Source organism: Alexandromys fortis, unplaced genomic scaffold (genome assembly GCF_014885135.2).
Source record: "Alexandromys fortis isolate MF-2015 unplaced genomic scaffold, M_Fortis_MF-2015_v1.1 scaffold_61, whole genome shotgun sequence".
Taxonomy (NCBI): Eukaryota; Metazoa; Chordata; class Mammalia; order Rodentia; family Cricetidae; genus Alexandromys; species Alexandromys fortis.
In genome coordinates, this window is record NW_026067962.1 from 8,889,151 (window position 1) to 8,911,365 (window position 22,215).

Here is a 22,215-nt window from a genome sequence, read left to right on the forward strand (position 1 = left end):
ATGCTAGAGAGTACTTCACAACTTGAAGTGCTATTTTTCCCAGTTACATTTGTTTCTAGTCAGCTTGAATCTCTAGTGGTCTGAGAGTGTGGACTCTATTAGCTTCATTCTTTTATGCCACCTCAGTATATGACCAGTGTTGAGCCTTATATTGGTACCTGAAGAGGGGAGTGTGTTAAGCTACATTTTGATGAGTATATGTTTTATAATTATTGTTCTCACCTGGGTACAATCAGGTCTTCTGATGGGCCACATAAACATTCCTAAGTTATGCAAAACTGCACAATGCAAGGACAGGGGTTGTGGAAAAAAAATAGGTAATGGCGAGATGGCTGAACATTCAATAATTTCCATAATGACCCACACGAAAGAACTCAAAAAGGGACGCCAATAAAGGTTTCAGTCCAGTTTGCCTATGTAGAATCAGTTAGGTAAGAGTTGCATACCTGTTACGAAAAACATGTCAACTTATTTTGTATCAGATCTGGAGTGTGCTCGTGGATGTGGGTGTCCCGCCCGAGGAGGACAGAGTGATGTTATTGTGAAATTGTGGCAAGTGTGTTCTCTGAGATCCATTGTAATGTTGCACAGAGGGTGTGTGCATGACTTGCATCATGATGAGCCGAGGGAGCTGGTTGATACCCACGTGTGTAACCCTGCAGGCCTGGGTTCAGCTAGGCACAGTCATCGCCTTCACCTACTGCTTCACAGGGAATAAATCGTACAAAGGCATTGCAAGTTTTTTCACTGATTGGATCAATCATCACTTTAGAACAAATTTCACTTTTTCCTCCATTGATTTGCTTGTTTTTTGGTTTTATGTGTTGTGTGCGCACGTGGGCATGCAGAGGTCAGAGGACAAACCATGGGAATGAGTTCTCTCCATCATGGTTCCTAGAGATGTAACTTAGGCCACCAGTCTTGACAGTAAGCATTCTACACACTGAACTATCTCTCCGGCCCAGATTGTCATTTCTAAAGCAAGTATTCACAGCAGAACTGACAGGATTTATTGGTACTGTTTTCTTGCCAGCTTCCCTTCATCTCCTTTTTTTCCTTTGATCCTTTTGCTCACTCATCCATCCATCCATCCATCCATCCACCCACCCACCCACCCACCTACCAGGCAGTCCTGAAAGTCAGGTATAGGGCAGGAATTGAAAAGCTCTGGGCACTCCCTGGCTGTTGATTCTTCAAGAATCAATCGACTGGTTCAGCATTGAAGAGCTGGTTTTTCCTTTGAATGACTGGTATTGCTGTCACTACCCCTTTGTTGTTCCTTTTGACTGGAAGGGCAGCCAGTTTGCAATGGTAAGTGTGGAAAGGCTGCCTGGGTTCAAATCCTGACAATCTTCGTTACTTTTGGGCACGTCACTTAATTTTTCTGTGTTGTGGTGTATATTTGTCAAATGCATTTAACATTGGGGTCAAGCCTGTTGGGTTTTTATGAGGATTGAATTACTATAAATATGATGATTAACATTTCTTTTATTATTTTTGAAGTGCTGAGAATTGAACCCAGGGCTTCTTACATACTGGACAAGTCCTTTGCTACACACCTATATATATATATATATATATCCCTAGCTTGATAGTGACTTAAAAAATTCACAATAAATATTCATGGTTCTTATTTTTGAAACTTTTATTTTCTATTTGGACTATTTTTCTTGGACACTTTATAGAATTTTTAGTTCTGAAATTGTCTTTGAATGTATTCATCTTTTAATAGGAAGTTAATTATAAATTTATTTTTCTGTTCTGTTTTTAAAAAGCTGGCTTATATAATGCTTCATTGAGGATTTTCTGTGCCCAGATGCTCTTTAGTATTTAAAACATGAAACTCTAAGTTCTCATCAAGTTACCTATCCAGATGCATGGACTTTTTCATTGTTTTCCATTGGTAGCTCGATTTCTTCAACATGTGTATGCTGCAATCCTAGGCTTGTGTGTGCTGTTGTTTTTAGCGTGTGTGCGCTGCAGTCCTTAGTGTGTGTGTGCTGCAGTCCTCAGCATGTGTGTGCTGTCGTCTTCAGCATATGTGTGCTTCAGTCCTCAGCATATGAATTTTGCACTCCTCAGCATGTGTGTGCTGCAGTTCTCAGCATGTGAATTCTGCAGTCCTCAGCATATGAATTCTGCAGTTCTCAGCATGTGTGCTGCAGTCCTCTGCATGTGTGCTGCAATCTCAGCATGTATTGCTGCAACCCTCACTATGGGTGTGCTTCAGTCCTAAGCATGTATATTCTGCAGTCCTCAGCATGCATATGTGCTGCAGTCCTCAGCATGTGTGTGCTGCAGTTCTAAGCATGTATGTGCTGCAGTCGTCAGCATGTATGTGCTGCAGTCCTAAGCATGTGCGTTCTGTAGTCCTCAGCATGCATATGCTGCAGTCCTCAGCATGCGTGTGCTGCAGTCCTCAGCATGTGTGCCTCAGTCCTCAGCACTCTGGCAGATGTGACTCCATGGCCCACTTTGTGTCCCTTCTACGGCCTGCCTCCCCCAGCAGTCTCTGGTTTCTTTCATGGAAACCACTTTATTTCCTGTGTGAAGGATGTACCTCTGCATTTCTGGAGGGATCTCAGTTGTCTGCTCCCTTCCCATCCACCTGAGTCCTAGGGCCCCAGACACCACTCCCTGTATGTCAGAATCCACATCCACGCTTGACTCACAGAAGGACCGAAAGCCGACCGCAGCACTGAGGTCTCGTGACCGGCGAGGACAAGTGGAGATGACCTGCAGACACTCAACAGCAACACCTAGAGTACTGTCCTGACAGCAGTGCCCAAGGCTGGGGCTGACTCGGACGCTGAAGGAAGCTGGAGGANGTGTGCTGCAGTCCTTAGGTGAATACTGCTGTTGCCCCATTTTGTCTCAGAACCTCACTGCTTGACTCCCTGAGTTTAGCTTATTTTCTATATTCGTCTCAGTGTTCATTTCTTGCATTTGGGTGCTTCTTCTCAAGGGTCTCATCACCATCCCCAGTTCTCTACTGAGTCTTTCTCTTCCTTACTTCGAATGCTTTGCCTTAACTTTAATTATGTATTTATGTTCATTCTTGAGTGTAAATAGGTTTATCCATAGCTTGAATTTGTTGGCAAAATTCAGTCTAAAGTGCTTAACAGCTCTTGCTTCTCTGTTCAAATGGTGCCAGTTGTTTTTTTTTTTTTTCTGTATTTATCACATGACTTCAGCTGTTTGTTTTGGGAAATGGTCTCTCAGGCAGAGAAGTCCAATTCTCCACCATGCTGCCCTTCGCCAGACAGGTCAGGTAAGATCTGGACTGTTAATGTATTAGTTTTCAGGACGTTGACTCCTGAGGCAGATGAAGGTTGAGAAATGGAAGGGAGCAAACAAGCCAAGTCTGTACTGCCCTGTTTGGGCGTGGTCCTGTGGACCGTCCTGACCTCATCTTCCCCCAGCCCAGCCGTCATTGAACCTGGAAGTTTAGCTTTGCCCTTGATGGTTTGTGCCCAGAAATGTTCTCCCAAGACATTTCTCTTCTGAGAAAGCTGGATGGCATCCCTCCTTTGCAGTTTTTGAGTCAGGATTCTGGCAGTGGGTCAGAGGCCATGGCAGTTGGGGAGTTGGACAGGTGAGATGACCTGGGGAGGAAATGCTTCTAGGTGCCGCTTTTTTCTTTTCTTCGGTGAAGCCGCCGAGTCTTGAGCCTGGCCTGACTTTCTGTATCTGTCATTTCTGTGTTTGGGTGTCACCTGGAGGCTCGGTGGGAGATGTAGGTAGGCTGTGTGTCCTCGGTGAGTCAAGTGGAATCTAGGTTCTTTAGGACTGTGCTTGCTATCTGCTGCTTTTGGCAATGTACACATGGGGTTCAGGTGCCGCACACTGTGAAGCTGGGACCTCTAGGAATGACGATTTCCTCTGGTGGAGGGAAGGCGGAGGCCCTTGGGCTGAGGAGGAACTAGTCTCAGGGAGAGACTTTGTACTGTACAGATCTGACAGCTTCCCACAAGGAAATCAGCACACACTGTTCAGGGGGCCTTTGTTTTATCTATTCTATAGAACTTTGGCTCTAACAGCAGGAAGGCTTTCTCTCTCTAGTTCTGGACATCCTCTAGAGAAATCCATTTTCCTTCAGTAATTACCCCTTTTCTAATTGTTTTTGAAATACAGAGAAACCAAGGTGGTAGGTTTTTGGGTTGTACCTGGTAACAGCATGCAAGGGGAGAAAGGTCCTGACTGTTAGCTTTCTTGCAGTCCACAAAACAGGAGCTATAGTCCACAAAACAGGAGCTACAATCCACAAAATAGGGGCTATACCCGAGCCTCCGAGAATCCTCATTCACGCAGAGGACTCTGTCCAGCTTTCCGTACAGTCAGCAGTGGGTTCAGAGTCGAATCTGTGTTACTTCCGTACGCTATGAGAAATGCCGCCAACTTCGTGGCATTTGCACGGTTGCTTCTCGATTCTTCCCTGTGTGTTTTTGTCTCTTTTATCTTTCCTTTGCTCGTTGTTCACTTAATTTAGGCTGAACTATTGAAAACTGTTACTATTTTTGATATGTGCAAAAGTGCCAGTTTCATATGATTCAACTCAGTGTTTAAGACAGAGGATGGTAGTTGGGGGTAGGATTCAGATTAGAACCCAGCTCTCAGTCTCTTCATCTTGTGCAAGCTTCGGTGTATCTTGTGGAAGCTGCTTCTTTTGCATTGGGAAGTAAAGAACTTAATGGGGAATGGTGCCATTTTGCTAGGCAGTGTGTGTGTGTGTGTGTGTGTGTGTGTGTGTGTCTGTGTATTAATTACAGCTGTTTCAGAAAACTGAGTTTCTGATTTCCTTAAGTTTGTTGAAATTCTCTTCTGGCTATGACTACTCACTTGTGTTCCGTTATGCCATCTGACTATGGATCTAGAGCCGTGGTTCCCAACCTTCCTGATGCTGTGACCCAGTAATACAGTTCCTTGTGTTGTCATGACCCCAACCGCGAGATTACATTTATTTATTTATTTAATTACATATTTATTTATTAAAGATTTCTGTCTCTTTCCCCCGCCGCCTCCCATTTCCCTCCCCCTCCCCCAATCAAATCCCCCTCCCTAGTCAGCCACACACTGAGACAATGGGGATGTTCTATCGGGAACTCACCAAGGCCAGCTGGCCTGGGTCTGAAAAAGCCTGGGATAAAACCGGACTCGCTGAACATAGCGGACAATGAGGACTACTGAGAACTCAAGAACAATGGCAATGGGTTTTTGATCCTACTGCACATATACACATATTGGCTTTGTGGGAGCCTAGGCAGTTTGGATGCTCACCTTACTAGACCTGGATGGAGGTGGGTGGTCCTTGGAACCCTGATTGCTCTGCGAGATTACTTTCATTGCTACCTCATAACTGTCATTTTGCTACTATTATGAATTATAATGTAAATACCTGTGTTATCTGATGGTCTTAGGACCCACAGGTTGAGAAATGCTAATCTAGAACAGTTGCATTTATTTTCTTACTTGGACAGAGTGCCCGTAGTGCTTGTTGTGTAAACATAGGCCCCGGCTGTGCCTTTTGTAGCAAACTTAACACATCTTTAGATTTTTGTTTTCATTATTTAAAATTCTTAACTAGTGCTAAGTAGGTGACTGATAAAAGATTTTTTTGATGCCTGCTAAAATCTTTAAACAGTGCCCCCCCTCCCCATGAAGATAAATGTAGAAAGCTGCTGCCCCACAGGCCTCTGGATTCTAACAGAGTCCCTTGAAGCCTTCCTTGTCCCAGAAGAAAACCAGCTGATGCTGGGGGGGAGGGGGGTTAGCAGAAGCAGCAGAAGTGATCCTGGGAACAACTCTATCAATGATTTGTTGCCTTCTTTCCCCACAGCTTCATAAACCTTTAAAGATGAGAATCAAGTTAACTAAGGAGAGATCCATGCAAATAACATTGAGCTTTTTATTGCTTTTTATAATTCAGAATAATTTCAGAATAATCTAATCCATTACGGTTGCAGTGCCCCCTTGGAACATGTATGCGGAGGATTTAGAAGAAACTTGCGTCCATTAAGTCATCAGTGTGTTTTCTGTCTACGCTTGTTTTGTTTACCTTTCTGGCTTCACACTGGGATATTTTGGGCTGTATGTGGTTATGTACTACATGCTGTCTGCACCCATTGAAATGCAGACCAGCTGGATGATGTTTGGTTCTCTTGAACTTCCTGCCTGGGCCCGGAGACAGTGGAATGGCCTTTGGGCTGCATCTGCTCCTGCTGTCACGGGCAGTGTTTAGTGCAGAAACCCACTGGGTACCTGGAACCGGGAACATTGAGTGTTTACTCATGACCAGCCTCACCGTGGGTTTGTTTTGGTTGGTGTGAAATTGTATTTCATGTCTGCTGCCCACTGTTCAGTGTAGACGTTGTAATTTGCCATATTTGTAGGTTTATTGTTATTTTTTTTTCAAGGAGGCATATCTATCCATCTAATATTTTAGGCCTCCTGTTACATTTATCCAGCCTTGTACTTAAGCGAACATTTCATTGAGCGCAGAAATATTTGCCGCTACTTGCTTAAATACTAAGATTTTAGCGGATGCACACTTTGGGTTTTCCCAGAAGAATGGGCCATTAATGCTCTTACACCGACTCATTTATTACACGTTTATAGAGGTAGGGTTTTATGGTGTTTAACCAAAGGCTGCTGTAAAATCTCCAGAGCAGTGTGAAGTCCGCATGTCTTGTGAAGTCTAGAGTCAGCTGCAGATTTGAATTGTTCATAAAGCCTGCGGCGTTTCATCAGAGACCAGAGCACTGCTGACAGGAAGCAGCTGGTTTCCTGGGTTCTTCCTCTGCTCAGGTCCTCACCTGTTGAGGGGACACTGTACCTCACCTTTATCACTTCTCTTTATTCATGATGGCTGTGTTTGTTGTTGTTGTTTTTGTGTGCGTGTTTGTTTTTGTTTGTTTTGTTTGAGACAGGGTCTCCCTGTGTAACCCTAATTGTCTACTGAGATCAGGCTGGCCTTGAGCCCTTAGAGATCTGCCCACCTCTGCCTCCAGGGTCCTGTTGCCCAGCATCTTAAGTACTTCTGGGTCTAAAGCCCAGTAATAATCTGGTCGGAAAATCCCAGACCTGTTGGGTGTGCTGTGTGCCAGGCATGTTAAATCCTCAGAGCTCCCTACTTCCTTGGTGGGGCTCTCTGTTATCCTCCCACTAGGAATGGAGAAAGGACCAGGGTGACGCTGCTGCCCTTGAACTCTGTGCTCTTGACCTCTGTGGCTCCTTGTTTTTCAACCTGCCTTCAGACTGTGACCAATTTAGATCCAAATCCTTGTCAGTTCTGCCTAGTCAGCATCCTGCCACTCTGAGTGCCTTCTGTGTCACCAACAGTTTTCTTGCCACGTTACCTCCGTGCTCTGAGGTGTTCGGTGACACTCAAGTTCAAAAGTGCAACCATTGTGTTCTTGCTCAGCTTTCTGCCTTTGTCCCTGATTGCCTCCCATCTTAAATTCTGCCCCTAGGCATGCCTCAGTAATTTCCAGGCCAGCATGGCAACCCTAGCCACTGATGGCCTCATATACACATTGTTGTTTTATACATTGGGTAATTTCATATCTAATCTTTCCCATGACTAAGGTAAAATATTACCTCATCCCAGAAGCCTTCCCGTGTTTACTGTGCTATTCATCCAACAAATATTTACTGTGCTAAGATCCAAGGTAAGCCCTCAGGGAAGAGGCAAGGCGCCGTTAAACACACCACTGTAAGAAACAGTTGTTCTCAGTGGAGTTTGGAGGGTTTGTAGTATTCAGGATGAAACCGGAGAGTGACTAAAACTGGCTAGCGAGAAGAGAGTGTCAGAGGACAGGGAAGGAATTCCAGGTTCTGAGGAGAAGGCCAGAGATTAGCAAGAACATGGCGTCTCAAACACCTGCAAGTTGGTCAGCGGGGAGGATATTGCAGAGGCTGGCGGTTGCGGTGTAAAAAGTGAATGGCAGCAAAGGACAGGGACACTCGAGTGGCTTGCTGGGAGGAGCTTAAAGAGGGTGACTTCTCAGGAGTTTTCCAAATGAACACGCATGATACATGTGAGGTGCTGGTCTAGAAACTGACCTGAGAGGAATGAAATCATGCTCACAAAACAATTTGTGCCTACATTTCCACAGTAGACTGGAGATAGTTCAAATGTCCGTCAACAAGATAATGGATTAAAAAGATAGAACACTACTTGGCAATAAAAGATGAATTAATGAAATCTACATCTTTTTTTTTTTTTTTTTTTTTTTTGAGACAGGGTTTCCCTGTGTAGTCCTGACTGTCCTGGAACTCACTCTCTAGACCAGGCTGGCCTTGAACTCACAGAGATCCTCCTGCCTCTCAAGTGCTGGAATTAAATAAAGGTGTGTGCCACCATGCCCAGCCTTGAAATGCATATCTTGAAGAACTTTTAGAAAGTCTCTTATGAGAGAAACTTGCTGAATTAATCACGGAAAACTGTGACCCGGTTGTTAACTTCCGGCTCCTTGCTAAGACAGAGTCTTAGTGTTAATTCTTGCTGACTTTTCCGAGTGCCTCTGGATACATCTGCAGTCTGCAGCTGGACGAATCCTGGCGTTAGCATGTGTGAATACCTGTGCCCACGTGTCTGTGGCGTCATAGAATGTTGCACAACCTTCTGATCTGTGTAACCTGATGGGGGAGACATGGCAGGCCGCTTTCCATTCAGCTTGTGTTTCCTTCTGGACGAGGTTACATTTCTTTTTCTTTTGTAGAGCTCAGTTATTTCTGTCATCTCTGACGCTGGTCCTTTGTTTGCCTCGAGTGTTATTGGTACCCCTTTCTTACGTTTTTGTACTGGTAGGAACCCCCTAAGTGTTAAATGTTTAACAGATGGAATTCCCGTTTGACTGGAGCTTGTGCTTTTATTGGAGGAAAAAGGCAGTAAACATGCAGATGTATAATTCGTTTAAGTTGTAAATGTTATGGAAGATGGTTGCTGAGCTTATGAAAGGTGATAGCTTCGTTGAAATTTGGGTAGGATGTGATGGCTATTAGTGAACTCATTCCTCAGAGCTAGGTAGACCAGTGTTAGCGGAGAAGATGTTCTAGGCTGCTAAGACATGACAAGCTGGGGGAGGGAACAAGTCGATACGAAATAATGAAGAAATAATGGAGATGACTCATGTCTTCTTATTCTCTTATACTCAGTCTCTGATGTCTGGCGTCCGGGGCATTAGGAAGTCCAGGGATCCAGGGTTATCATATGGGGTTTTAAAAGAGTCCTGCTTGTGCTCCTCGACTAGATAGTACACACCTAGGGAGTGTGCATCGGTTGATCTGATTGGCAAAAGTCTTCAGGGCATCAGTTGATTCTTTAGGAGACACCACTTTTTTTTTTTTTTTTTTTTACTTTTCCATTTAACTAATTTTGTATTTAAGAATGAAACCCAGGATGTCATCTTACATTATTTCATATTCCCCCCCAATGCATAATTACAAATTCATCTCATTTTCTCATGTGAAATTAATTTGTGATTCTTTGAAGCTTGCTAAATGATGCATTGTTTGCTACTAAGTTGTCTGTAACAATTTCCCCATTAGGGAGAAAAGCTCTTTGAGTGTCTCCTTCTGTGTGTGACCAAATTGCAAATGTCTGTCTGATGAGTCTACATGGAGGAAGACATGACACTCACTAAAAATGATTTACCGCTTCTCGAGCATTGCAGTGAATTCTCAAGTCTAAGAGCTGTGTCTTGGGCCAAATGAGCAGCGACAGACACACTCGGCTTATTTTTGATCAGTAATTTCTCTCAGCGTTTTCTATGAAATTCCCCAGCACTGAAGGAGAGACTTGGATCTGTGGTTAGTGTCTTCTACCAGGCAGCTAGCCGCCACTGTAAAAAATGAAGCGTGAGCTCTGGTGATTTTGGAAGTTAGGGGCTGGCTTCTGGGCTGTCAGATTTGCGAGGTGTGTATTCTCTGCTTATGTTTGCATGCAGGTCTCATGTTTACACGTTAGGATTATGACATGTGCATTGGAAAGTCTGACAGATAGCAGAGAGCCTTTCAGAAGAGACTAAGTATAGACTTTATGTGTCTGATTGTTTCCCTCTGCTTATCCAGATAATGCTTTATTTGGTCCTGTTGAACAGTGAGTACATTATATTTAAGTAACTATTTCTGTAGCTATAGGTGTTTCCCATAATTTTTCTTTTAATATTGAAGTCTAGAAAGTACAGTCACAATCTGTCTTAAGAACTTTCACGTGACTGCAAACAGTAGGGACTGTAAGTGTGAGGCTGCTGTAGACCCACCGTTTGGCTGTACTTCTCTTGTTCTTGTTGACCCGGCGAATGTGTGAATGATTGCGTGGCAGGTTCTTTTGTCTGCTTCGGTAAGGATTTATGTCAAACCAAACCTTCCTGACTGTGAGAAGCTTGGTCTGATAATCTGCTTTTTCCTGTTCTTGTGGATGGCTCCCAGGCTCACAGAGTAGGAAGACAGATGCTGCCACAGACTAGGTGGGTTTGCTAACCTGATTGAGCCTGTCCCCTGTCACAGCACTTAGGTTGTAACTGCATATTTAAGATTCACACTGTTTTCTTCTACTTAGTGTTTTGTCTTGTCCAGATAAATGATGCTAAGATAAACTGAAACTGCTCTTCCTCTGGCCCGCTCTTGTTCTGGTCTGCTTATCAGTTTTTCTTAAAGGCCTGCATGAACACAGTGTTCAGAAGAAGTCCCTGGGTTTCCATGCCATGATCTTAGTTTTCTCATGTGATCTTTTTTCTAATCACTCTGATGCCCATATTAATGCCAGTATTTGAACAACTCGCTTCTCGGTTTTACCGTCTGACCCACTTTGTGTCTGTTCTGTCATAGTTACAGTGACGTTAGCACTTTTTACAAACTATAAGGGCAGGTTTTGCTGCTTGACTTTTTTCTAGATGTTTTTCATAGGTTTATTTATTTTTAACATTTCTTATCAATTCCATTTCTGCTCATTTTCCTACCTGACCTTCGACTCTCTGTTCAGTTTTCTTTTTAAAGACTCCTTGTGCGTCCTGATTTCCTTTCCTTTCTGTCTGGGAAACTGATTTCTATCCTGGAAACTTTCCCTGATCTCACTGGCCATTGCCGTCAACCCCCTTTGGAAACACTGCTGTTGTGGCCTGGCCCAGACTGAATTACGTTCATACTGCAAAGCGACTTCTCTCCCCTCGGTCTGATGCTTATTAACATCACTCTGTTAAACACCTGGACTGGGGAACTCTGAGTCACCTTTGCAGTGTTACCAGTACTCATTTCTTCTTGTCCCAATCATAGCCTGAGTTCTCGCAGATACGTTCTTAGGAACCTTATTTCCTCCTCTTCCATATTTTCTACCACTGTCTGCATTATTGAAACGCCATTCTAACCGACTTTATCCTTATTGATTTATTTTCTATGCAAGTCTGACCTAATTTGAACTACTTGTTAATTACTGGTGTTAAACGGAAAGTCTCATGAGCTGTTGCTCAAAAGCAGGCTTCTCAGTGTTGGGCGTGTAACTGCCTGTCTGATCCCTGTTCTCTTGTTGCCTGCATTATGTGGGTGGGAGGGAGGGAGGGCAAATGGCAGATAGGAATAAACAGGTACTTTTGGTTTGTGATAAAAGCCGTGTTGTTGTACAGTGAGGAGGCAGGGGGGAGTGCTGACTTGCTCAGGGCCCCCTGGACACTTCTGGGTAAGTTATATTTGGGTTGAGACACCTAGGTAGTTAGACCTGTCTAGGTTGGATGAAGAGGAGCAGTCTGAAATTGCTTGCTAACGTTTTAGTTAGAAAGAGGCCATCCTTATAGTACCCATTGTGTACAGAAAAGAACTCGGAGTACCCTCAGAGTAGCAGCCAAGGCTTCCCAAGGAAGGGATGTGTTACTAACAAGTGCAGCTGGAGAAATCACCCTACTGAATATATTGCATAATGCTTTCCTTGGTTGGCTGTTCTTGGAGACCATTCAAGCCTATAGCATAGGATAGGACTATTTTTTTTCCCCAAACAAAATAAAGCTGATATAAATTGAAAAGAAAAGGTTCTATCTTTGGAATAATTTTTCTCTTTCATTTCATTTTAGTTCTTATTAACTTGAAGTTTCTGTCTAGTTAAGCCCAGCAAATCATTTGTTATTAAGCAATTACATCGCAAAATTTCTATAATACGTGTTTGTTAGGATAGTGAAACAATGAAATTGAATGCATGTCCATATTTGATGGGCAGGGACTAAACTCCACTCTGTGCTTACAAGTCTGGTTATCAACCTCGGGTTTTGAGTCCCGCGGTCAGATCCACACAGCCTCTGGAGTGTGGCAGACTTAGATACAAGGGTCAGTACCAAAGAACTAACTGAGTAAAAGCCCATTGTCCAGAAGATGGGAGGGAACAGCAAGCACTCTTGGACTTAATTGTCTTCTTAATAAATGAAGTTTTTAGAAATTCTAGCTTTTTTCTTTTTTGTTATGTCTTGATGAATTCTCATAAAAGCTTCCTGGCTTTGAGAACTTCCACACCTCTCAAATGGACAGGTGGTTATATTGGAAATACAAAAGAAAAAGAAAGAGGTGTTAGTAACTAACAATTAGTAGCCATTCTCTTGCTTGGCATTATTACGAAGGAATACTCAGCAAACAAATAACAGTAATGGTATAGCTTTCAACAGTCCCCAAAAAAGCCATATCGCCCACATTTTACGAAAACTGAAACACAGTACTTAATTATTGCATTTACTGAGTGGTGTGCTTAATTAACTTGACAGAGCAGAGGTAAATAGCACTTTCTGATGCCGGCATATTGAAGTAGACACTGTCTTTGAAATGAGAGTCCAGGAAACCCCAGGTTCATCGCCTGAGTAGAACATGTTGCTCAATGACTGTGAGGTTCAAAAATAAACCCCGGAGCTCCTGACCCCAGAAGTCTTCTTGCTATTATACCTCCATGGAAATCGTGTCCTGGGAAAATAAGGGTCACCCGAAATCCTTTACCATAGGTACTTCATCCCTGGGGGCTGGAGTTGAAACTCTGACTTGTTTCAAAAGAAATGCGCACTCCCCACCCACCCCTAACCCCCACTTGTAAAGGTTCATCTTAAATGTTGGTGTATTTCAGTTTCTTTTCGGAACTTTGTCACCGTTGTTATTTTAACCTCCATCTATTTTCTCCTAGCTTGCTACAGAATGGTCAGCTCGAGATTGTGACGGGTGGCTGGGTTATGCCTGACGAAGCCACGGCACATTATTTTGCCTTAATTGACCAACTAATTGAAGGGCATCAATGGCTGGAAAAAAATCTAGGTATGTATTCATGTGTCTCCCCTCCCCCCTTTCATTTTGGGCTGTTTGGGGAAGTTGCACTTAGGGAATCTGAACTAATAGTCCTCGTAATTGTTGAATAATTTATTCTTCACTAATTGTATTTATTAGGTTATTATCTCAATTTCATAGACACGATGGTTCCATTTAAGGTCATTCATCTTGTTTTATATCTTATTCTTCCACGTTTTATTTTGTTTAGAAGTTTATTATTTTAATTATATATTAGTTAAGACTTGATCATAGGAGGCAAAACCCTATTAGCTTAATCCAAAATGAGTATGGGGGAGAAGAAAAAGTAAAGGCCTTTATAGTGTCATGGACGGTTCTGGAGACAGGGACATAATGTACACGGTTGAGAGTGTTTCCTTGGGCTCATCTTGCTTGTGCTTTGGTCTTTACCCTAGTTTCTCTAAGCAGTGTGTAAGAAAGAGGGCACTTGGTAGCAGAATCACTCCCCTACCACCCAGTTTAGCAAACAGTACCTTGAGGATAAGGCATTTTTTCTGAATATTTTATCTCATTGAGTTGATGAGTCGGGTGCTTATCACTGAGATACAGACAGGACTTGTTTCGATGTTCATGGTCTCCAGGGAGATGAATTGTAGATGGCAGTCAGTCCTTCTTGTGCCTATGGAGACTGTCCATCTGAGAAAAGACTTCTCCCAAGAGAAATGAGGAGGAGGCTGTCGGGTTGACAGCATCTTCTACAGTTCACTAAAACCTGGAATGGACTGACATCTTCTCCTGCCTGTAACATGGCATGAAGCTCTTTTCAAATATTTCATATCTCACCATAACTTTTATAGCATTTATATGATAAACACTTATGATTTTTATTGAATTTATTTCTAGATAATTTATTATTTAATTTTTTCTCTGTTAGGGTTAAAAATTCCTCACTATTATAATTCTTTCCTTTTTATTCTAAAACAGTTTTAAATCTACTGCAGAGAAATCATACAAAACTTCCACACATACCAGTTACTAACAGATTTTTTTTTTTATCTTCCCATACCATTGTTGTGGTGCCTTTTATCTTTGATGCTTTTACTCTGTCCTTTCTCTGTCCTAAGTTACAGCTGTGTGACAGTATTCGGACACTCAAGTTCTAACAACTCAGCAAGCCTAGGTGGTCTTGTGGGGACAGGGGAAGCTTTCAGACCTGTACACAATGTCTACTTTCCTTAAACACTGACATCTGTCATAAGCCAAGAGAGCCACTGTTTATAAACCTCACGTCTTAGTCAGGGTTTCTGTTGCTGTGAAGAGACACCATGACCACAGCAACTCCTGTAAAGGAAGACATTTACCTGGGCTGGTTTACATTTTCAGAGCTTGAGTCCACTATCATCATGGCAGAGAGCATGGTGGCATGCAGGCAGAAGTGGTGCTAGAGAAGGAGTGCAGTGTCCTACATCTTGACTTGCAGGCAACAGGAAGTGAACTGAGACACTGGGTATGGATTGAGCATATCTGAGACCTCAAAGCCCCACCTTTACAGTGACACACTTCCTTCAACAAGGCCACACCCACCCCAAAAGCAACACCTCCTAATAGTAACATTCCCTTTGGGGGACATTTTCTTTCAAACCACCTCACCTCACTTGTGGGTTTTTCTTAATGTTCAACTTTTGTTGAAATAGGACTTGCATGCTGTACAGTGTATACATCTTCAGCATAGAGGTGGATGAGTTTTGACAGATATACATATATACTCATTTTATATATCACCTGAGAGTGCTCTCTGCTCCCCTCCCCTACCTCCTTCCAGTCAGATGCTCCTGGGTTTCTGCTTTTGTAGATGCATTTTGCTTTTTGAAGAGCTCACATATAGATTCATAGAATACTCCTTTGCATCTAGTTTCTTTGCACAGTATAATTTTGTTTTATAACTTGATTGTGACAGATTTACATATAACAAAGTGTGCTTGTTTAAAGTCTACAGTTTGGTGGTGTGTTATGCTCACATCTACACAACAAACCTCATATCCATCAGTGCCCACCTCTCTTGCCCATCACCTCTGTCCCAGGCTCCCACTCACCTTTTTGAATATAAGTTTTGGAGATTGGTTCTAGAATTCCCCACAGATATTAGAATGCAGGGTTTCTTCAGTGAAATGATGCAATATGTACATAAAACCATTATGCTTACTTCTTTCTTTATATTTTAAATTACTCTCTTTTATAATATTAAGAAAAATGTGCATGCTGTATAAATAGTGTTTTGGCCAAGAAAAATCTGCATATTCAACCCAGGTTGAGTTTTCTCTCCAAGTATGTCTGATTTCCTTGTTCTTTGTCACTTGTGGTTTTGATGGCATAGTAAGAAGCCATTTTCTCAGCCAAGGCCATGTGTTAGTTTTTTTTTTCTGATAATTTTTGGGGTTAGGTTTTATATCTGTGATTCAGTTAGCCTGTGCGTGTGAGATATGGGTAGAATTTCACACTTGTTGTTTTGTATGACAATATCCCTTTGTCCTAACACTCCTGTTGAAAAGATGCTTCTTCTCTTCTTGAATTGTCCTGTCATTCTTTCTGAGAATGTCTACCCTCATGTCAGTATCATACTATCTTGATTATATAGCTTTGTATTAAAATGTGATATTCAGGAGCATTATCATACCAACTTAAAAAAATTGTTTACTCATGTGTGTGTGTGCTCACATACATGCACACACATGTGTCCATGAATGTTAGGTCACCTAATTAATATTTACAGTACTACTAGCTGTGCTTGGGGATGTGGCTCAGTAGGTAGAATACTTAGCATGCACAGGGCACTGGGTTCAGTTCCGAGCATCACATAAACTGGACATGGTGGTGTGTCTGTAGTCCCAGCGCTCAAGAGGTTGAGGTCATCCTGGTCTACCTAGTAGAGTTCGAGCCAGCCTGGGATTCGAGAAGCCCTATAACTTGTAAACCCTAAAACCTGCTTGTAATCCAGTTCCAGGGGATCTGTTGCTCTCTTCTGGCCTTCTTGGGCACTTCATGCAAATTTGTGCACATAACTGTACAGGGAGGCAAAAACACTTTTATACATAAGATAAAAATAAATAAATACAAGTTGTGATTTTGGTACGAATGTGTAGAATATGTTGGCCAAACAGGAAACACTTCAGTGTTAGCCATACAAAATCCTGTTATGTGGACATGAGCTGTGTTTCCCATTCATGTAGATCCTGTTTTCCTCAGTAAAGTTTTTATGGCTTTTATTTTCGTTTCTTTGTTGTATTGGCTTCTAGATATTTATTTTGTTAGTTGCCACTGTAAGTGGGATTTATTTTTTTGATTCAGTTAGGAGTAGTTATTGTTGGTGTATATAACTCTGTTGATTTTTGTATAGCTATCTTATATCTTGTCATAAAGCAGTGATTGGTTTTTGTGTTTGGGACTTGTATATGTTGTTAATTCATTCCTTTTCATGGCTGGGTAGCTTTTGGTTTTTAAAGTAAGATTCCTGTGAAATGTCTGTAGTGTGCTTCTAGGTGCTAGCTGTATGACACAGGCTTTCACGAGCTCTTTTTAAAGCATATTTCCTTGTCATTGATAAATACTGGGAATAGAATTGCTGGGTACATTGTGCTTAACTTTATAGGTATGGCAAAGCTTCGCAGAGTGCTTTTAGTATTGTACATTCAACCAACAATGAGTTTGTTCCATATTTTGCCAACATTTCTAATGCCAGTCTTTTCAAGTAATGATTTCAGTAGAGATAAAATGATTTTATTGTTTCAGCTTGCGTTTATTTCACAGCTAAGAATGTTGAGTACATTTTTGTGTTTATTGGCCATTGTTTTGCTTATTTTGAAGTTTTTAAGTCTCACCCCATTCAGTTGGGTTGTTACCTTTGTGTGTGTGTTCTTTGTTCAAAATCAGAGCCATTTCATATATATGCTATATGAAGATTTCCTACTATTTTTATGATTTTTCATTTGTTGTTTAAGATTTTATTAATCCCTCTGTCTCAGAGTGTAACCCCCCCATGTGTGTGTTGTGTGTAGGTGCATGCAGATATAGGTGTGCTACAGTACATGCATGGTAGTCAGAAGACAGCTTTTAGGAGTTTGCTCTCTCCTTCCACCATGAGTTCTGGGTGTTGAACTCGGGTCATGAGGCTGGCACAGCAAGTGCTTTTACCCACTGAGCCATCTTGCCAGCCTCTGTTCTTGGATTTTCTTAGTTTCTCCTACCATTGCTGTGATAAAATACTTTCACAATGCAACTTATTGGAGAAAGAATTTATTTTAGCTCACAGCTCCGTGTCACAGTCCATCATAAGGGGAAAGTTAAGGTGTCAGGAGATGAAGCAGTTGCTCCCTTGAATCCACCTTAAGAAGAAAGCAGCGAATGCCAACCAGTGCTCAACCCACTGTGTCCACACACATAGCCTGGGCCCTAACTGCAACTGAGAGGTGTCTTTGCCCATCAGTTGACATGGTCGAGGCAGTTCCCCACAGATAGGTCCAAGGCCTATCACCTAGATGGTTTTAGAATCTGCCAAGTCTACAGTTAACTCAGCCATGACAGTACCTTTCTTCTTTCTTTTAACTGTTTAATACTAGTATTTAAGACAACTTTTGATTTGTATGTGTGAGTGGTGAGTTTACTTTATTACTGCTAATATTTTAGATAATTTATCGTATAGTAACTGTTCTACCTTAAAAAATGAAAACTGTTTAATACTGTTAGTATTTAGACCATATATCTGTTTGCTTTGTTCAAACATTCTGACATTGTCACATGTTAAAAGTATCAATTGCCTTTCTTATTTCAGATACTTAATGAAATTGGTTAAAGATAGTAGATGTTATCTGTTATTTTATGTAGATTTTTTTTTTTTTCGAGACAGGGTTTCTCTGTGGCTTTGGAGCCTGTCCTGGAACTAGCTCTGTAGACCAGGCTGGTCTCGAACTCACAGAGATCCGCCTGCCTCTACCTCCCAAGTGCTGGGATTAAAGGCGTGCGCCACCATCACCCGGCTAGATATTTTTAATAGTGTTGAGAAAATTCTTTTTAGTACTCTCTAATTTGCTGTACATACTGCATTTCTTTTAGATGACTATTAACGTTATGTGGTTTTTCTAATTTGTTGTGTGAGTGTGATCGCAGTTTGCTCAATTAAAAAGTCATTGACTTCCAGAACAAGTCCCTTCTGGCTTGGGTGCTGTGGAGTTCAATTTGTGTAGTGTTTTTGTTTTGTTTTGTTTTATGATTTTTATATTTGTTTTCATAAGTGAGATGAGATTTCTTTCTTAATGTGCTACATTTATATGAATTATTTATTGGTTTATGATATTTAATGTCATAACTAATCAGCATTGCACCTTTTACATTCCAAAAATGTTATGGGCATTTGAAAAACTTACTGCAACAGTTTATGTTTACAGAACCTTCTGTTGGGGGCAGATTTTTAAAATAATGCTAAAAGTATTTCTGTAATTTTAGATATAATCTGCTTTCTATCTCAAATGTCAATTAAAATTGTTTTGTGACAAGCCCAAAATTTTCTTTATAACATAAAATAATAATTATATGTAGTAATTTCTGTATTAAACAATACTTTATGTAAGTAGTTGGTATTCTGCATAGAAAAACAGGATGGTAGCATTTCAGCAAAAGGAAGAAGAAACATAATTTGTAACTGCTTGTGACATATACTATTATAGTAGTCTGAATTTCCTATTTATTCTTAATTATAAAAGTTTTTTTTATATATTTTTCCTGAATGTTTCTCTTACCCTTAAAAAATTATTTGTTTAATGCCAAGGAAAACCCTGGTAAGTTCTGGAATCCAGAAGTGTCTTCCCAGTCCTTACCTCCTTTCATAGCCAAGTTAGTTCTTTTTATTTTTATTTTTTAAGATGCATCATGTATTTTCTTTTCGGTGTTTATGTTGTTTGGATTTCTTTTCCCATTGCAGCTGGTTGTCCCTGTGTGGTTCCAATGATTTCCATAAGGGGGAAATCACCAATGGCGCTGCAGTTCTAAACCGATGGATACTAAAGTCTCTGACATTTGAAGGCCTACTTAGAATCCCACTTTCCCCTTTATTTGTGACCATACTTACTCCTTAAGTTGCAAACTCATAAAGTGTTCTAGAGCGTATGCTGGGAGGGACTGCCATATATCCTAAATATAGGTTCATGTATGTGTGTGTATGTTTTAATGAACCACATGACAGTAAGTCAGAGGTGCTCTTGTCTCGATCTCTAAACACCTGGTAGTGTATTTGCTAAGAAATCAGGACTCTCACATTTGTAATTGGAAGATAGTTAGCAGTGATGCAGCAGGACAGGGTAGTTCACGGGCTGCATCCAGAGCATCTCAGCTCTCTCATCACCACAGCCTATAGAGGCTGCTCATCCTCACCCAGAGTCAAGGGTCTGGTCCAGGCTCACGTGTTACATTCAGTTGTCACGTCTCTTGGTTTTCCTTACTCTTGATCATTTCCTCAGCTTCTCTTGGGGTTCCTTGACCACAGTATTTGGAAGAGTACAAGCCAATGCTGGAAAAAGTATATTAATCTGAATTTGTTTCTTCGGGGTTAGGCTACATTAGTGCTGTAGTATTTATCCTTTTGGCCAGCACATCCCAGTATTGCATCTTAGGAGCAGCACATGGTTCCTCCCTGTGCCAGTGCTGGCGGTCTGAGGTATCTGCTACACTTCTTTATTAAAGGTTTTCTTTTAATTAATAATTTGGAGGAGGGGACTAGAGAGAAGGCTCTGCAGTTAAGAGCGGTGACTGCTCTTCCAGAGGATGCTTTTGGTTCACAGAACTACGCTGGGTAGCTTACAACCGCCTGAAATTCCAGCTTCAGGGGATCCAGTACCCACCTCTGGACTCCACTCTGCCCACATATACGTCCACATACTCTCCCCAGATATTTGAATTATTAATGTCTTAGTTAGGTTTACTGTTGCTGTGATGAAACACTGTGACCAAAAGCAGCTTGGGGAGCAAAATTGTTTATTTGGCTTACACTTCAAACTCACAGTTTGTCATGAAGGACGACGTCAGCACAGGAACTCAGATGAGGCAGAGGCCATGGAGGATTGCTGCTCATTGGTTTGTTGTTCAGCCTGCTTTCTTATAGTAGTTCGGACCCCCAGCCCAGGGTCCCACTCACAATGGACTGGGCCCTCCACGATCACTAATTAAGGAAATGACCTACAGGCTTGCCTGCAGCCTAACCTTGTGGAGGGATTTTCTCAGATGAGGTTCCCTCCTCACATGACTATAGCTTGTCTTGAGTCAAAGTGAAACTGTCCAGCACAACTGATGAAATTAAATATAATAAATTTATAGGCCATACATCAAGAATATTAACTACCCTACTCCTCCTCACCAACTTGTGTGTGTGTTATTTTGACTAAATTGAGTCTTGCATGTGTCTTTGCTTTTTCTCTTAGTCTCCTTTGCAGCTTCCTGCATTATTCTTTAGAATTATTCAGCAGGGTTCCCATTTCTTTTGTCTTAGAAGTTTCTTTGGGTCTTGGCTATTTGACCGATAACTCTGCTACCCAAGCCAGGTTCAGCTGTAACTCTTTGTTGTAACCCTCAGGCCTCTCATCACTTTAGATGTGTGGGAATGCTAAACAGGTGCTTGAATGAAAACAAAAAAGAACCCATGCACAGCTCTATTAGTTTTGCCAAATTTTATACTGTGCATAGATGTCTTTGAGAGGCTTGACTAACCGAGTGATCAGATTTTATAGTGCTAGATGAATGTTCTTGTCTCATTAACTCTATAACCTGTGCCTTTATTTTTGTCACTGTTTGTCTTCCGTGAAGCAGAGGCACATTTTAGCTGATGGCTCTTGTAACTGCTCTGAGCCATGTTTGAAGCCTTCCATTGACCTCATTCTAGGTAGAGAGAAAGGAAGAGCGTCAGGATGCATTGAGACTCGGTGGAGCGTGCAGGGCAGTTATTTCAATCAGGTCTGCCTTGTGTGGCACCATGATGTTTGGCTGTTTAAAGGTGTTAATGGCAGGCTGTTGAGATTTGAAGGGTAACTTGAAGTGACAGATCATCTGGTCTCTGGGTTGTCTAATCCATGACAGACTGAGTGTTGGTCTACTTCCAGTGGTTGGCAGTCACTTAATCATAGCTGTTTCCTCTCTCTTCAAGCCCAGGAGTCTGTGAAACTCTGATGGGTCTCAATGTATTGTAACTTCTTTTTATTTCACTTACCTTCAAAACAAAACAAAACTAATGCTTCCTTTCTTTATCAACAGGAGTGAAACCTCGTTCAGGTTGGGCCATAGATCCTTTTGGACATTCACCTACAATGGCTTATCTTCTAAAACGTTCTGGATTTTCACACATGCTCGTCCAGAGAATCCATTATGCCGTGAAAAAACACTTCTCTTTGCAAAAAACTCTGGAATTCTTTTGGAGACAGAATTGGGGTATGTAGTGTTTTGGAGGCAGAATTGGGGTACATAGTATTTGATGAAAGCCAGTGATTCCATTTGACTGAGCTGTATGGTTCTGAACCACCAGTGTGGGTGTCTTAGTCATTTTTCTACTGCTATCAAGAGACACCAAGACCAAGCCTACTTAGAAAAGAAAATGCTTGTTGAGGCTCATAGTTCCAGAGGGTTAGAATCTATAATCATCATGACTGTGTGTGTCAGGGAACATGCCATCAGGCAGGCTGACATGGTCCTGGAACAGTAGCTGAGAATTTACATCTTGAGACATAACCACGAAACAGGGAGCCAATTGGAATAGCACTGGCTTTTAAAACCTCAAATTCACCACTTTGTCAACCTCTTACAACACCACCACCACCACAACCCTTCCAACAAGGCCGCACCTCCTAATCCTTCCCAAGAAGTTCTACCAACTGGGACCAATTGTTCAAACATAGGAGCCTATGTGGCAATTCTCATCCAAAGCACCACACCACAGTA

At 41.8% G+C, this 22,215-nt stretch overlaps 1 protein-coding gene across 1 annotated transcript in view; it reads left to right on the forward strand.

The window, feature by feature from the left end:
- Man2a1 (mannosidase alpha class 2A member 1) overlaps nucleotides 1–22,215 on the forward strand; it is a 162,562-nt gene that overhangs the window by 41,512 nt on the left and 98,835 nt on the right. Inside the window, exons 5-6 of the mRNA XM_050153440.1 lie at nucleotides 13,148–13,275; nucleotides 21,535–21,708. Coding sequence (XP_050009397.1) covers nucleotides 13,148–13,275; nucleotides 21,535–21,708 — 302 coding nt within the window. The remainder of the gene's footprint in view (nucleotides 1–13,147; nucleotides 13,276–21,534; nucleotides 21,709–22,215) is intronic.